The sequence below is a fragment of the Mytilus galloprovincialis genome, chromosome 6 (genome assembly GCF_965363235.1).
Source record: "Mytilus galloprovincialis chromosome 6, xbMytGall1.hap1.1, whole genome shotgun sequence".
Taxonomy (NCBI): domain Eukaryota; kingdom Metazoa; phylum Mollusca; class Bivalvia; order Mytilida; family Mytilidae; genus Mytilus; species Mytilus galloprovincialis.
This window is the reverse complement of record NC_134843.1, coordinates 94,282,780-94,300,906: the sequence shown is the minus strand read 5'-3', so window position 1 is coordinate 94,300,906 and position 18,127 is coordinate 94,282,780. Positions and strand designations below refer to the sequence as shown.

The following is an 18,127-nucleotide window of genomic DNA, read 5'->3' as shown; positions in this document are numbered from 1 at the left end:
TAAAAGCATAGAAATTTCACTTCTGTTTATCAATCTTGAATACATACAAAAACAAGTTTATTTACACTGGTGTAAAAATATAGCTGCCGAAGGACACTCGTTCAAAATTTAAAAAAAAATATGGAGAGCTGGCAGTAAAACCAAACACAGGAAACCGTTTAATACATACATATTAATCGATCAGAGAAACAATTCTCAGCATAAAAACTGACAAAGTTTCATTAACATGAAAAGTTACTCCGGGGAAGATACTGTATTTCATAAGCGTTTCTCAGTATACTGTCAAGAATAAAGAATACCCTAGGGTGACTTCTATCATCTTTTGAAATCGGCAAAAATGTCATCTTTTATATGATGGAAAAAACGGTAAAATTTGAACAAGCTTAGATTGTTTCCAATTTTCTGGAATATAAATATCGTAGAAACTAGCATCACAATCGTACTCTTCATTCACGTCTGCTTTGTCGTCTGCTTTGTCGTCTACCATTTTTTGCCAAGCAGCTATACCTCTCTCCTCTAGTGTTCCTACATACAGTTAATAAATTAATCTAACAACTCAAATACCATTGAGATAACATGTCGATTAGAATTTCTTGTGTTGCATCTTTAAAAGTTAACTTATGTCAATACACTGTACAAACGTAAAGGGTTTTTTCGCCGAATAAACGATTTATATATCTTTTGTATTCAATTATTATTTTTGGATAGGTGCAAAGAAATATATAGGGAAAACAAATACTATATGGGTGCATACCTGATTTTTATTTTTGAAACCGGAGACTTAACGCTAAAATCCATCATTGTTTGTAAAGACATCGTTGTCTCTTTTCATTGTTTATGTACGGACTAATGGGATGATAAAGATCTAGTCTTGAATGTTTACAAGATACTAATTTTGTTCGCTTTAAAGATTCTGATTATCGTCAAGTTATCGAAATTCTAATGGGGACTTACTGTGAACCACTTATTGCGGACCTGTTTCTGTATTGTTATGAGTTATGATTAATGACTAAAATTAGCAAAAACCCATCAGAACAACATCTTATAAACAAATATAATAATACTTTCAGATATTTGGATGTTGTATTGGCTCTCAATAATAACGACTACAGTAAGCACTTAAGAGATTTATCCTGTTGAACTAACTTTAATTAAAGATAATACTAACAATGAACCTGGATCTTGATATCTATATCAGAAATGTGAAGCTTAATACCAAAATTGATGATAAAAGAGATGATCTGTCATTTCCTACTGTTAATTATACATTTTTTATAGTGGCGTTCCCTTGTCGAACACAAAATTGAATTTTTAGGGGGGAAAATATGTATTACAGAAAAGTTATATCACCAGGGTTTTCAATATCACAAACAAGTCCAAAAATTTACTAAATTTTACCATCAATCCTAACGGGAGGGATTGTGCTTGATATTCATATGATGAAGACAAATCTTTCAATCAGTTATCGAGGTCTGGAGCTGGCATGACAGTAACTGCTACTAGTCATTTGTTAATCTATGTATCATTGTCATTTTGTTAAGTTTCCTTTGTTACCTATTCTGAAATTGGACTCTGACTTCTTTTAAACAGAGTTTTACTTTGCGTATGTTTTGCTGCGTGTTTGTTTTTTCCTACATTTGCTAGAGATATAGGAGAGGGACGAAATCTCAAAATAACATGTTTAACCCCACCGCATGTTTGCGCCTGTCACAAGTCAGAAGCCTCTGGCCTTGTTTGGTCTTGTCATAATTCTAATTCTAGTTTCATTTATATATTTCGTCGCTTAGTATGACATCCATTTCACATGAGGGGTCAGCTGAAGCACGCCTCTTGGTGCGGGATTTTCTCGCTGTATTTGTAGACCCATTGGTGGCCTTTGTCTGTTTTTTGTTGTTCGATCGGGTTGATGTCTTTTTGACAAATCCCCCATTTCCATTACAATTTTATTTAGACTGCGCATACATATGACGAAATATTGTTTGGTTGGGTTTTTTTTCTGAACGAAATTGACAAATGATCTTTTTCCTGCTTCCTTCATAGCATTGGTATATGAAATAATCTCTTATTTACAGCTGTCAACTGAGGTTTTTTCCCATTTTTCCTATTTATTATACTTCCTGAATATACATGTTAATTTAAAACTATAATTGTATGCCAATAGACCTTAGGTAATTATCAACAATCAATATGTGCTTGTTTTGTATCCTTTTTATTCTTTTTGGTATTTGGTTCGATGTAAAATGTGTTGGTCTGATTCAATCTCGTTCTCGAGATATATACCTAATAAAAGAGGGACGAAAGATACCAGAGAGACTGTCAAACTCACAAATCAAAATAAACTGACAACGCCATTGCTAAAACTTAAAAAGACAAACAGACAAACAATAGTACACATTACACAACATATAAAACTAAAGAATTAGCAACACGAACCTCACCAAAACATAGAGGTGATCTCAGGTACTCCGGAAGGGTAAGCAGATCCTGCTTCACATGTGACACGTGTTGCTCATATTATTACAAATCTGGTAAATAGTCTAATTCGGTAGGTCACATTATAATAAGTTTATCGTAAATGATTGACAGTTGGAAGTCTTTTATTTATTTAGTTGTAGATTGTCTTTAAAATGTTACATATAGATACGTGGCCTAACCACCTATCTAGTTTAAGCAAAACCTTGTTAATTTCATTCAGTAATTACATTGTCTTACCTCTCACTGTGTTGTCTAAAAGACAAGCCACAACACCTCCACAAAGATTTGGATTGACTAATAACATCTTTATTACACCATCTCTTGATGCAGATCCTTTAAATAATCAGCATATGTATCATAGTATTGCATGACAATATTCATATTTCATAATATTGCAAAGCAATGCAATCTCAACACATATGCATTAAAAGATAGGCCACTAATCAACGGAATTTCTTTAATTTTAGTCTTAAAGCATGAGAGAAGCAGAAGATACAAAACTCAAATTCAAAAGTTGAAAACATACTTAAAACACCATAGCAATAAACGAAAAACGAAAAACAAAAACACACAATAGTCTCAAAACACAACATAGAAAACTAAAAATTTAGCAACACGAACCCCTCAATAAACAGCGGTGAACTGCTGGAAATGTAGGCAGATCCGCCTCCACATGTAACACTCGTCGTATTTACTCCTATAAGTTGATGGTGCTAGTTTAGGACTTTGTGATAGGGATCACACAATAGAGCATTGTTCATTGACAGTTGTTTAACCTTATATTTTAAGACATACAAATTTAGTAAACCATCGGTCATACAATTACCTAAAACATTGAAACCTGAACGATTGTGAAATTAGGAAATTTAATCACGTAAAGGTTACACAACAAAATTACTAGCAAGAACAACCAAGACATACAGAAATCAAAAAGCATAATTAAAGAACAATATTCAAAATTAAAGCAGGCGCAACAAGAGCCCATTTTAAAATAAACTGTGTGGTTTCGTGTGTTCCGGGAGGATAATCAATTTCCATTCCACATTTGGCATGCTTTGTGTTGCTGATGTTAGTACAAACTGGCCGGAGATAAGTCTTAATCGGTAGACCACTTTAATTCGAGGTTAAGTTTTTTGTAGACATATATGGTTTACCTGTTTGTATTCCATCAGGATTTGTCTCCAACCAATACGGTATCATCAATCCAAAGAGAATAGCTGTCCCTATGATAGCGAGGTTTCTGGTAGAACTTAGTGATACCACCTGTAGATTTGACAGTACAACACCGTTAAACATACCATACATTACAATAAGGGCACCTCCCAGTACGGGATACGGAATTATTAAGAAAACAGCTGATATCTTCCCGATCAGTCCAAAAATAAAAGAAATAATCCCAGTGGCAATGAAGACATCTCGACTGGCAACCTAGATGAACAATGTAAGAAGTGTATAATTAATACATTGTCATTGACATCTTAATGGCGAAGAGCAAAAAGTTTATTCTTCCTTTTTATATTTTCTTAGTGTAATATTCATAAGCATTTTTAGTGTATTTTTTTCATTGTTTGTTATTCTTTTTTCTTCCATCAAAATACTTATGCATAAGTTATACTCATATTTACACAAAAATGTCCTTTTATTTTATGTATATTTAGTTTTCAAATATACTTGATCATTTTGTACAATACACTTTTTAATTTTTTTACTAAAATTCCTGATTATCTTACATTTTCGCGAATGTATCGGCGTTTGTGATACCTAAACTCTAAGCTTTGAATATTTTAAGTACCGGTACACTTATAACAGCAATATAAATCTAAAATACATTTTAATGTGGCAACTTTGTGTCTCCTTTAAATTATGATAATCTACTCGTAATCAGATACACTGACGACCAAGCAGATATCCAAATAATGTTTAAATGAATAAAACGTTAAAGGCGATAGAAAATTGTCAATGTAAAATAATTCTTACTCTTGTGACTCCAATCGCGCCAATATTTCCACCATAGGTCGTTGTTGCATGCCCACAACCCAGAAACCCTGCTATCAAACTACAAAATCCCTCTATTGCTATCCCTCTGTTGACAGTATGTGCAGGTGGAGGCGGGAGGTTACACATCTTGGCGCATGCATAATAGTCACCAATGGAATCAAGTATCGAAGTGATTGTTCCGATCATAAAACCGGCAAATACACTAGTGCTGAATGAAATCCTTCCAAACTGCCCTACATTAATAGATAAAAATACACCAATTGTTCTGTGTTAAAATGATTATTTCTGTGACAAGAATTTCATTAATTTTAAATCGAAAACAAATTCAAAATACATATTCTTCAAAATGTGAGTAGTGAAAATTTACAAAGAATGGCATAGCTGGTAGGGGGGATATTTGTCCTTACAATATGTTTCTTACGTATCCCTAAAATTGTCATTGAAAGAGTTTGTGTATGTGACGAGAACATAACACTTTTCCCAAAAAGAGCATTTGCGTTCCTTTCTTAACAAAAATGGTTGCGTATTCATAGATTCCACACAGCAGAACTTACGCTTTATTTACAGGGTTTTTTACAGTCTTATGGGAGAAGTCGAGGCGATCATATTTCTACAGCCAAATCAACCCAAGGATATATTTCTTTTCATAATGAAAAAAATTATAGATTTATTTATTTTATTTGCTTGAAATTTATCACGAGGACTAAATTCAAGAAATATATTGCGGGGTACTATTTGTAATTCAGCAGACTGATAGGATATGTTTATTACTGAGAGTATATATTAACGAATGTTACTTAAATAAGACTGTGTTTCAAAATTTACATAAGGACCTCTAAACAATACAATATGGTATAATGGTCAGCTAAAAATGTAATTATGTTATGCACTATTAGAGTGAGACATGATTACTATAAAGTATTGATAGGAACTTTGTTCAATAAAGCCATGTTTACCTGGATATGGAAATTTAAACCATGCTGCGTCTCTTATGACATCTAATCGGGAATCTGTTCTTGCATAAATATCATCTGGTTCAAACGCATCCACTGCAGTCATGATACCACAAACCAACCATCCAACTAATATGGCTATCAAAATCTGTAAGCAACAAACATGACATCTATATATTATATAAATCACATACGATGCTTTAATTCCAACAATACGTATAGGTAAACAATAAAATGTCGAAGAACATAACAACAGATATAAATGTTTATCCCATAAGAATACTGACAAATCTTCACTTGTCTACGTTTTAGAAAGGGTATGTAAAATCGTCACCGCACTTAAAGAAAAACAGCAGAATACTTTTACACTGGTTTGAGGTTAAACTTTACAAATTAAAAAAAATAACCTTTAAGAGCAAAACGTGGTTAAAGGTAAAAGGTGGCGTTAAAACTGAATAGTCGAAACAACTCAGAATTGAGCCTTTATAAAAGTTAACGCTAAATAAAGTGCCAAGTATAATAGCAAACAAATATTACAAACTTGACAACAAACGTAATGAAATAGAGCAAAACTATAAACATATAATTTATCTATAAGTATCAAACTTACTGAATACACTTGATGCAAAGGAAACCATAGAATATGAAAACCTTTTTTCTTCGTCCATAATGGTATTGGTGTCTTACGGTGACTAAGGTATAACGATAAAACTAGAGCAATTACAACTACCCTGTAAATACATATAAATTATAAGACAATAGTGCTTTTGAAATGCGTCGTTGTTTTATTTATACAATTTCACAACATAAAATTGAGAATGGAAATGGGGAATGTGCCAAAGAGACAACAACCCGACCATAGAAAAAAACAACAGCAGAAGGTCATCAACAGGTCTTCAATGTAGCGAGAAATTCCCGCACCCGGAGGCGTCCTTCAGCTGGCCCCTAAACAAATATATACTAGTTCAGTGATAATGAACGCCATACTAATTTCCAAATTGAACACAAGAAACTAAAATTAAAATAATACAAGACTAACAAAGGCCAGAGGCTCCTAACTTGGGACAGGCGCAAAAATGCGGCGGGGTTAAACATGTTTGTGAGATCTCAACCCTCCCCCTATACCTCTAGCCAATGTAGAAAAGTAAACGCATAACAATACGCACATTAAAATTCAGTTCAAGAGAAGTCCGAGTTTGATGTCAGAAGATGTAACCAAAGAAAATAAATGTTTTGTCTTCAAGTTAGTAATTTAATATTAGTCTGCAATGGTGCAAGATTTATTTAATAACTTAATAACATATCTGAAATATAATAAAAAATCCCTTCAACCTGCATGGTCGGCACAAAATGCAGATCTATGCTGTAATTTTGTCTTGAGCGTTAAATTATTGTATTAAATAAGCATGAAATACTTGCCGCTGCGTATTCAACAAATTTTAGTCGATCAATCTTTTTCTAAATTCAAAAACTTCAACAGATACGCAAATGTGGTAAATCAAATTTATATCTTAAACTTTGTATGGATTTTTCGTTAGATTTATTTTATTAAATTATTTCCATCTATTACTATACATCCCCCACACAATTGGATATATTGAAAAAAGGAAAATCATGATTTATAAGGCAAATTCTTCAAACAATTTCAAATAAATAGAAATTAACTCACAGCATTGCAACTCCCCAGTTAACTTTTGCAAACTTAACACATGCGCGAACTAAAAACACACAACTAAGAAACAATGTAGGAACAATGGTAATTGGTCCGATGAATTTCAACAGTAAGCTGACTATACCAGTTGCTCCAATAAAAAACTGGCAAGTGCCTGCAGCTATCAAACTCCCCTGTAACTATAATGAGAGTCCATTTATATGTGTTACTGAAAAATGACTTAAAGTAGAAACTAAGAGTAAGGGAAAAACTATCAATAAATTTCGGGAAGTAATTAGAGTCAAGTATGTATATTCCAATCATTCGAATAAAAGACGTGCATTCTCAATTATAAAATTGAGAATGGAAATAGGGAATATGTCAAAGAGACAACAACTCGACCAAAGAGCAGACAACAGACGAAAAATACTACTTAAAGTCTCTGAATTACATGTAGGTATTATTCAAATGTTATTGTGAAACAAATCTTAGCTTCTGTGTTTGTCTGATGAATGAAAAAGTCAATATTTGTTATATTTACAGTATACATAATCCATGTCCTTGAATTAATAAAGAAATGACGCAGTAAATCTATAGATACACTACTTTATACGGGTAGGTATGTTTATGCATACTAATGTTCCCGTCAATATAATCATTATGATTACATAATACTTTTTTAACCGACCAGAGTTATTGACAAGTCCATTGAATAGGATCCAATGCATGATTGGCTAATAGTCTGAATTTGGGTGCCTGGTAAACGATTTTACACCCTGGTCATATAAAAAAAGAAGCATTACATTCTAACATTGGTTTCCATTCTATCATTATTGATATTGTGTAAATTATCATACATACGTCTCGAATATTATTCACAATAAATTCATACTGATTCACACCGTCGTCTAAACTAATGTTTGGTGCGGTAGTAGAACTGTTGAAATCTTAAAAGGAAAGAAAATCAGTTTTAAAGCAAAAGATTGCTCATTTGTAAATTATCTACTAGAACACACACGCGAAATCGCGGGCATTCAGAGCGAAGTTTAAAGTATGTAAAGTATTGTTGGAAGAATTTTGTAACATATTGAATGACTGGAGAATTTCAGCAAAAGTATCATAAGTCATAGGTTATTGGGGACAGGAAAATGTGTTTTTTTTTATCCCTCCTCCTTTATTTCAAAAATTCCCAATTTTTGGTTTTCTGTCAACTTCAATTTGAACATACATTTAGTATGTTATGAACATTTAAGTAAGGAGCCTGTAATTCAGTGGTTGTCGTTTGTTTATGTGTTACATACTTGTTTTTCGTTTATTTTTTAACATAAATAAGGCCGCTTGTTTTCTCATTTGAATTGTTTTACATTGTTATTTCGGGGCCTTTTAAAGCTGAGTATGCGGTGTGGGCTTTGTTCGTTGTTGAAGGCCGTACGGTGACCTATAGTTGTTAATTTCTTAATTTCTGTGTCATTTTGGTCTCTTGTGAAGAGTTGTCAACATAACAATCATACCACATTTTCTTTTTTTTTTGTAATCAATAAATTTTGTAAAAGATTTAATGACTGGAGAATTTCAGAAAAGGTATGAAAAGTTCACATGAATAATTTTAGCGCTTATCTGTATATTATGAACATTCCGGCATTACCGAGTTCATTACTATATAAATAAAGTGTATTTACTTTCAATTCTAAGTTTTCTAAACGAACCATGGTGGTCATAGATATAGTATACAGACCCTCAGTAAACTCTGTGACCGCCGTGGATAGTAAACTTGAAAATGATAGCAGATATAATTCTGAATATACACTTTATTCGTTCAAAGTATATAGAAAAACGCAAACTGGAAGTCTAATCTGACTTAAAATTTTATCCAATGAAGGGACAATATCCGGATGCCTTTTTTTCTCGTTTTTCTCCCAAAATAACTCTATCTGAATAATCATAAGAATGAATGACAAATGCGACTAAGCACTTAACCTATAGGACACAGAGGCGTGTTGATTAATTTATTGTGGAAAGAAGAGAAGCGACACACAAAATAAGGTCTTCTCGTTTAATAGTATAGATAGAATAAAATATGTATTGTTTTTCAATAGTAAATATTGTAAACAAAAGTTTGTGTAGACAACTCGTAATTCGGAAAAACAACTCTCAAACAATCAAATATAATTTTCTCGATTTGTATTGGTCTACTGATTTTACACTTTGTATAATTGAAATCCCCGTGTATTCAAATCCATTTTCAGGTTCATCTGACGAAAGATTTTGACCACTTTTTAAACACTTAAGTGTCTATTTTATTTGAATTAATTAGTTTATGTGAAAGATTTTAACAGATTTATTCATTAAAAACGATCCGATGCAAGCTCAAATATGAAAAATCTACCTAATATGCCGAAAAATGTCACTTTTCAGATGGTTTTTGGTAAAAATGAAAGTGGCCGCATCCGTGTTCATCCTCAACCTTTATATATGTTATGTATTATCATAAAATACAACTTACATTTCAATATTAAGGATGAACACGAATGCGGCACTTTCGTTTTACATGAAAACCGTATAAAATTTAACTAAAATGCTAGAATTATGAGGATTTCAGTAATTTAGCATGACTTAATGGTGCTAGTACCGGATATATGTGCATTGTATTGTCAAAAACAGCCCATATTTATGTAGCAGAAGCATTCTACTGTCCAATAAATAACTAAAGGTTTACATTTTAACAATTTTGTAAAACTGCTATATTTTGGGGCCAAAAAGGGGTCTTACTGAACCTACTCCTTTACAAATAAAATATAAAATACCATTTAATACGCTACGAACATCACATTTAGTTGGATCTAGAACTTGCATAGCTAGAAGTGGGATCAGGAAATCCCCAGCAGCGCCTTGTAGTAATGGTAATCTAAATATAGAAATATGTAATACTATTACATAGGCACAGTTTAACAAGTAAAATATGAATGTTACTAGAATAAAGCTATAATTATTAAAGAGTATATCGGGAAAAAGATGTGTTTTTGTTATGAAACTGAGCATTTAACAATGATTATTAGACCTAACGGTACTGTGTATTTATACATCCGCTAACTATAGCCAGACAAATCATAAGATCTGCATAATCATATTAAAAATAATCCACTGATCCATTAAACTTTTTAAGGGGACAAACAAATCATCAAACAAACACGCTCACATACACAAAACTACAACATATATGGTAAAGAATTTTGATTCAAGTTTTCCTAGTTTGTAGATCCAACTTCAAACAAAATAATTAATTTTTGATAGCAAATCAAATCTAGAGTTACTTTTTTAACAATTGTAAAAATATCAGTACCTTGATCCGACAAGTGACATTAAAATTGTGCAGATGCCACACATAAACATTGTGGAGCTGAGTAAAGTTGTTTTGATATTCTCGTCTAATGTTGCGCAAGTCACATCAACAACCAGCAGAGAAACAGCTATAACTCCAGACAGTGAAACAAGTGTGTGCTTAAACATAGACATAAAATATATCAGTATCCATGTAAAATACTAAATTTGCGTTTGATAATGCTCCAAATAAAATCAGTTGCATGTGCATACAGCAATGAATATTCGACTATCATGACAGAAATCCTCAGGTTCAAGTGCATGTTAACACATTATTTATGAATTCTTTTTTCAAGTAACATTTTGTAATTAAATAGAATAGCATACAGGGATAAGAGTTTTACCAATTTTCAGCTTAATACAAATGAAATTACTTAGTGTATTGTTTATTCGTCAATGTACACGAATCCAAACAACAGTTAAAAATAAAAATACCTACTAGAAAAAAAGAAGAAATATTTCAGACGACAAAAGCGCTCGAAAAAATACTATGAACTTGACTATGTTGACCTGAAAAAAACATATGAAATGAGGACAATGTCGAAGATCGATATATATATACATCTTCATGTCAATATATCCTCCTTTAGTTCTTATTCAAAGCTACATTTGTGATACTATTATTATCCATACACTTGGAAAATATCAAATAATCCAGTGGTTTTAAGGGGATAACACACGATAAAATAATAAAGGAACTTGAAAAACAAATAAAATTGGAGAGTGTTAAATCCATCCAATTGACCGAAAAAAAGCTGTGTTGTAACTTTAAGTGACATAGACGCCAAAGAAAGGTTAGTACAGTACTGTGATCTAACAATTAAAAACAGAAACGTCAAATTTATTGAGGTAGACAACACAATAACAAACATAACAATCACAGAACTTCCTCGTGAACTAAATGACTGCTATCTAGCTACACAAATGCTTCATTATGGCAACGTCGTCCCGGGTTCAGTAAAGCGGGGATATATTGAGGAAAAATACAAATTTTGCTTTACTGATTGCGGCACACATAATTGAGGTTTTAGATATCTTCTTTTAGATAACTAAAATATATATTGCAATATCACACTTTTATATCTGCTGTTTTGCCGGTCTATCGTTGGAAATACAGTTGAGCATACGACTCTATTTATAAAATTAGTAAATTAGTTAGTAGAATACATGAAATAATAATATAAGGTAATATTGAACAAAGTAATATTTTTACTTGTTTAACGTTACCTGAATACCGCAAAATATAGTCAAATATATAGGAGGATGGTCCGAAGCTTTATACAGCATGCTATGATCCCTCTCGTCTATAACCATGACATCAGTGTCGTTCTCTTTACTACTTAATTGCCCTTTCTCAATGTCTTTGGTGTCTTCACACAGTAGTTTACCATATTCTTCATTCTTATTGTCATTATTACTGTAACTCATCTTTTCTGTGGAATCATCCATTTGTTGTTTGAAGCAATCTTATTCAAACTAATAGGACTTTTTTTATATGCTTTATAATATTATATCATTTCGATTTCACTGATGAATGTAAATGCTGCAATCAAATAAGTTCATTGGATAAATATACAAAATTATACTGAAACTATCCGTGGTGTTCCCTCAATATAGTAACATAGCTATATTTTGTGCATTGTCAATTTCATCTTGAAACACTTTTCCCACAATCAGGGGTTCATTCAAGGATAAAAATAAATTTGAAATTTGTGTTTCAATTTAGATAGTTATCAATGTGTTAATTTAAGTTGCAGTATAAAAACAATTTTAGGTCAATGTATTACTCATTTTTTTTGGTATTCGGCACAAAACTGAGGAACGGCTCTGTAAAACCTTCCCAATTCCCATTTTCTCAGCCTTATACAAAAAAAAATTACATTTTTCTGACATTGACTTAATATTGTAAATTGAAATTTAATGGTTTATTTATCATGTTTATTGTGCCGTAAAAAACAATCATCTGAATTTTCTATCAAAATTAGATTTTGTTATTTATTTTTACCTTCTTATTTATATTCACAATGAACGTTTCCTTTCTATTGGTGTGTCAATCATATATATCAGTGACGCTCGTATGAAAAACGTAAAAAAGACAAAAAAGTACATATTAATGAGTTTAGGTAATTTATTCCCCAGTTAAACAAATCCTCGTTCTAAATTTTGTAACCAGGTAAATAAATGTATTCATTTTACTGCAACTTAATTTAATACACTGATAGCTATCTAAATTGAAATACAAATTTCAAACTTATATTCATTCTTTAATGAAAACTTGATTGTGGGAAAAGTATTCCAAAATGAAAATGATAATTCATGTCAACACGGAAGTGCTGAATACTAGGCCGGTTATACCCTCGGGGAGAAAAGATAGATTATCAGCGGATTTGCACTTAAATTAGCAACATGATAAATGCTTTCCCATTTCAGAGCACCTCAGGTGTTTTGTTGCGGTTCGTGTTGCTCAATCGTGACCCAGTCTTTAGTTTTCTATTTTCCACTTGTTTTGTATGCTGTTGTTCGTTGTTTGGTCGACAAAACAAAGAGATACTGTTATGTTGTCATTTTACTGTTATGTTGTCATAAATACGAATCCATGTTATAATTTGAACTTGACAGCGGTCATTTCACAAGAAATGATCGCAATATATATGTCTTCTCTATATCATTAATTAGCTGGTAAACCATTCCCAACATATTGCTTTGTACAGAACAACTACAGATCTCCAACTCTAAACTGGTAAAATTCCTAAACAACACCAAGGAACAGCAAAAAAAGAAAAGAAATATACGCCTGAGTGGCGCTAAAATAGTGGACAAACTTAAATTGCTACAATCAACCCTAATTAACTAAAGAGATTAGGAGCTATATGGATATATGTCTGGGTAGGCACTTGCGACCTTACATCCTATAACAAGAAATATATGTCAATCAACACCTTCACTGATGAAACTATAAATCATTTGATAGAATACTATAAAATATTAAATTAGTCCAACGATGCGATAACTGCAAAATAACAATTCTTGAAACATCAGTATACTCAATCTACCACTGGAACTGCCATCGTAAACACAAAACGCGTGAGGTATTTAAACAACAGGAAAATATATTTGGGGACAAAGTCATCAGACCAAACTTCAAAATCAAAGAACTAAACACCAGCATAAAAAGCCACTCTCCAAAATGTTCAAACGATTTACAGACAAAATCTTTTTTTTTAAAAAGGAGACCACAGAATAGCAACAACCAGGACACAATATAACTACAACCTAAACGCTGACGGAATCCACCTAGACAACTTATTGGCGAAGACCTGGCTAAAGACGATCACTGAGCAAGCACAACTAAACTGTTGGTAATTGCTGTTGTTGCGTTTCAGTCAGCACGGGCTCTTCTAAGCTAAACCAAGGACTTCAACAGTCACATAACATTTAATAAGCTTGAAACTAACGAAAAAGACTACAAGATGAAAATATTTATTTCAAATCATAGCAGTGACCCTGATATATAATTTTGGAAAATCTATCTTCAATGAAATATAATATGACCATCGTCACTTTTCAACAAACCTTCTAATCAGCAAACGGTTCTCAACAGGCCGTAAACCAATGTCATTACCTGTGAAACCAAATAAAAATCATGCAATGGGTATATTAATCCTACTCATTGTAGGGGACATAGAACAAAACTCTGGACCAAGAACAAAACAACAAAGTATCTACACATATGGACTTTGTGAACATCCAGTCACATGGAACTGCAAAGGAGTATTCTGTGATGACTGTAATAAATGGCATCACAGAATTTGTATAGAATTATGTTTGTCAGATTAAGACCTACTGCATCTATTCTAATGCAACAATGTAACATCGTTTGAAACGATCGTTTTGATTGGATTACGTTACTAATTTTCATGGCATGAATTCACAATTGATGCTATGAACATATACGTGCTAGCGCAAACGACGTATGCCAGATCATAAATGTATGTTTAACGTTGTTTTCTATCAGTTTAATTAGAATGGAGATAACGATGTTGCATTTTTAGCTCCGACTGCATCAATTGGTGATTTGATCGTCGCAAATATCCGTTTACTGGATCCGCTAACGCGTCGCCATTAAACTAAATATGCGGCCATCAAATCACCAATTGATGCTGTCGGAGCTTAAAATACAACACAGTTATCTCCTAAAATTACAATGGCTATATAGTAATGTGAAAGCATCACCGTTTCAACCTTCACTCTTCAAAGATGCGAAGTGAACAAACTATTATGATCCTAAACCAACAGCAGCACATTTGAATCAATCAAGTCAAATGCATTCAGTTCACTATTCAAAAGCCAGTAATCATAAAGGATATAACTCAATGAATAATAATACACTAAAAAGTAACAAAAGCAAGACCAGAAGTAACAGCAGCAATCTATTCAACATACCAAAGGAACAAAACTTAAGGAACATTTCAGTAAACTGTAGAAGCATCAAGAATAAGACCTCTTAACTTCGAGCTGCAGTAAATTACGTCAAGCTAGACATCATCTGTGGCACAGAAATTGGCTAAAAGAAAAAAGAACTGGAAAAAAAATCCCAATAAAGATTCAATCAAATCTAGTGAAGTTTACCCAGAAAACTACACAGCCTACAGAAATGATCGAGGTACACTGAGCAGCGGTGTTTTTATTCTAGTACAAATGGATATCATCGCAATTGAAAAACCAGAGTTTGTAACAAAATGTAAGATCGACTGGGTAAAGTTACAACTTAAAGACAAAAAAGATCTCACAATAGATTTATTCTTAATGCCACACCGGAACATAGAAGACATCAAAGAATGAGACAAATCATTAGACATGATTTGAACCAAATATTAAACCATCATATTAACTGGAGATTTTAACTGCCCAGACATAAACTGGAATACCATGTCCGTACACTAAAATGTGCAAGACAAGGACATTCAAAGAGCTTAAATGGAAGTGATCATATAACGCTCAATAAAACAGATAATGAGACACCAATAAGAGGCAACAACATAGTGCTGACAACAAACCAATCACTTTTCAAAACATTTAGGAACGATCCAGGATAACTGAACACGATCTCAGTGTAACAGTTTGTGACACAAAACAACATTACCAGAGTAAGAAGACACGCAAATGCTATATATACTCCAAAGCAAAATGACAAGATCTACCTACATAAAGACCTGACTACACTTCAAACAAACATTACTGACCTGTATCATACTATTATAAAATGTGAAAAAGAGATCAGAAAACAGACGAACGGATAGATAGTTAATAACTTATCAGTAAATAAACCGACTTAAAAATTCATGAATTCTTGAAACAAAAAGTGTAACATTTCTTCATATCTAATTTAATAGAATAGCAGTTACTGGTTATCAACCAGAATGTCTATGTCATACAAATTCATAGTTGTGTTTTGCAAAGTTAAATCAAATAATTTAAAATATCCCATATTCATTTTTATAGAAACTTTGAACAAAGCATGATCATAAAAAATAAATTATTACCAAAACATTCCATTTTATAATAATGCCATACCAAGTGGAAGAATATAAATTTTGTTCAAGAAAATGAACAATCAAAATGGTATTGCGAGAACATTTTGTTTAAATTGTTTAAATTTCTTTTCCTTCCTTTTTCAATTAAAAATTTGGAAATGAAAATTCTGACCTTACCTTAAATTGATGTTCTAATTATTATAAACATATTAATGGAGTAAACTATCACGTTGTATCCCGAATGATATGCCTTTGCATGCTAAGTCTACCTACGTTACATGTCGGGAAATAAATTATTATATTATTCAGTCACCTTCATTTGTGTACCTCATCTTTCTGTTTCCACAATCTTTACTACAATTTAATAAATAAAGCTTGCCCGGCCCTTATAGATACAATCATTTTGAATGACAAAGACATATCATTGATACATGGAGGCTATATAGTCAACTTGTCATGGCTGCCTAAAACAAATATTAGTCTGAGCGACTATTTTTTTAGAGGTATTTTTTTGGAGTGGGGTCTCGATGCTATACTACTAAGTTTTTTCTGTCCCGTGTATTTTGTGAAGCGTTGTTTTGTTTGTTCTCATCTTTCTAATTATCATGCTTTAGTTAATAATTCGTCGAATTTGTTTTTTATAATTATCGGCGTCTTTCTAATGACCATGCTTATGTATCATTCGTCAAATCATTTATATGTCTATCGACGTCTTTCTTACAGCCATGGTTCTGTATACTAGTATTTCGTTTAATAATTGTTTTGTCTGTCCACATCTATTTTTAACGACCATGGTCTTTTATATCATAGGTCGAATTATTTACATATCTATCGGCGTCTTTCTAATGGCCATGCATTTTTTTAATCATTCCTCGAATTATTGTTCTGTCTATCGGCAGCTATCTACCACCAATTAATTTGTTTATTATTGTCGAATTATTGTTCTGTCCATTATTATCTTCCTAACGGCCACGGTTTTGTTTATAATGTATCAAATTATTGTTCTGTCTGTTGGTATATTTTTCCTACGATCAGGCTTTTGTCTATCACTCGTCGTGTTTTTGTTTTGTCTGTCGTTATCTTTTTTCCAGCCATGGTTTTGTCAATCATCCGTCGTATTATTTTTTTGTCTGTTGTTATCTTTTTACCGGCTATGGTTTTGTCAGTCATCCGTTGAATTATATTTTTGTATGTCGGCATCTTTCCTTGTGTTCATGATTTTGTCTATCATCCGCAGAATTGTTATTTTGTCTGTGGCCATCTTCGTAGTGGACATGGTTTTGTTTTGTTTATCAGGTGTCCAATTATTGTTTTGCCTTTCATAATCTTCCTTAGGCCATGGTTTTGTCTATCATACGTCAAATCATTTTTCTGTCTATCGGCATATATTTCTTAAGGCTATGGTTTTGTATATTATCCGTCGAATTATTGTTTTTTCTAACGATTTCTTTGTAACGTAATATGTATGTGGTTTTGTCTCTAACTCGTTGTATTATTATTTTGATTTGCCCTTTTCGGTATCGACTAGTTTTGTTCAAATGATTTTATTTATGATTACCGGGAAATATCATGTTTAAAATGCATCGGTCAATACATTTATCTTCCAAATAGGGCACGACATTGTTATATTTCTCTTATATTTGATGCGGTTCCCAGAGTTTTAATTTGTAACCCGTATTTTATTTTTACTCAATCGATTTATGAATTTCGAACAGCGGTATACTACTGTTACCTTTATTTATATTGTCAGCAATTAAAACATAAGTATAAGATTATATTTCTTTAAGTATAGAAGGTACACATCTTATTCCGATATGAACTAGAACAGTAAGTAAACTACTGTGACATATACATACTATCACACCAGAGTACAAGTTAGGGAAAAAGAATTTACGACATGTGATAAAGGTACACAAAACATAGATTTGTGCTGACATAAATACGGATATAGTACCCCTCTCCTAACCCTCCATCTAATGTACCTTTAAAGAGTCATGGTCGATGCTTTGTTTGCCTAATTTGTACGAGTAGTAAGTGTGGTCTAATGCACTGTCAATTTTGTTTGTCATTTTAGTTCTCTTTTTATTTATAATCATATGTTCATAATTATTAAGAACACGAGCCAATGCATGAATTTT

The 18,127-nt window shown here is 32.4% G+C and overlaps 1 protein-coding gene across 1 annotated transcript; it reads right to left on the bottom strand.

Annotated features, from left to right (window-relative positions):
- Window positions 1–10: 10 nt before the first annotated feature.
- On the bottom strand, window positions 11–11,972 carry LOC143080770 (solute carrier family 23 member 2-like). The gene is made up of 11 exons (XM_076256793.1): window positions 11,683–11,972; window positions 10,418–10,575; window positions 9,882–9,982; window positions 7,939–8,024; window positions 7,096–7,277; window positions 6,037–6,157; window positions 5,430–5,574; window positions 4,453–4,706; window positions 3,630–3,903; window positions 2,713–2,808; window positions 11–525 (listed from the first exon to the last, which is right to left on the bottom strand). Exons 1-11 carry the CDS (start codon window positions 11,902–11,904, stop codon window positions 341–343), a joined length of 1,824 nt encoding a protein of 607 aa, XP_076112908.1. The 5' UTR covers window positions 11,905–11,972; the 3' UTR covers window positions 11–340.
- Between the last annotated feature and the right edge of the window lie 6,155 nt (window positions 11,973–18,127).

Coding starts and splice junctions, on each gene's coding strand:
- LOC143080770 (XM_076256793.1), bottom strand. CDS start 11,904: ATGGATGATTCCACAGAAAAGATGAGTTACAGTAATAATGACAATAAG. Junction 5,575..6,036: donor CTTTGCATCAAGTGTATTCA/GTAAGTTTGATA, acceptor TGTTGCTTACAG/ATTTTGATAGCCATATTAGT. Junction 2,809..3,629: donor TCCTGATGGAATACAAACAG/GTAAACCATATA, acceptor GATTATTTAAAG/GATCTGCATCAAGAGATGGT.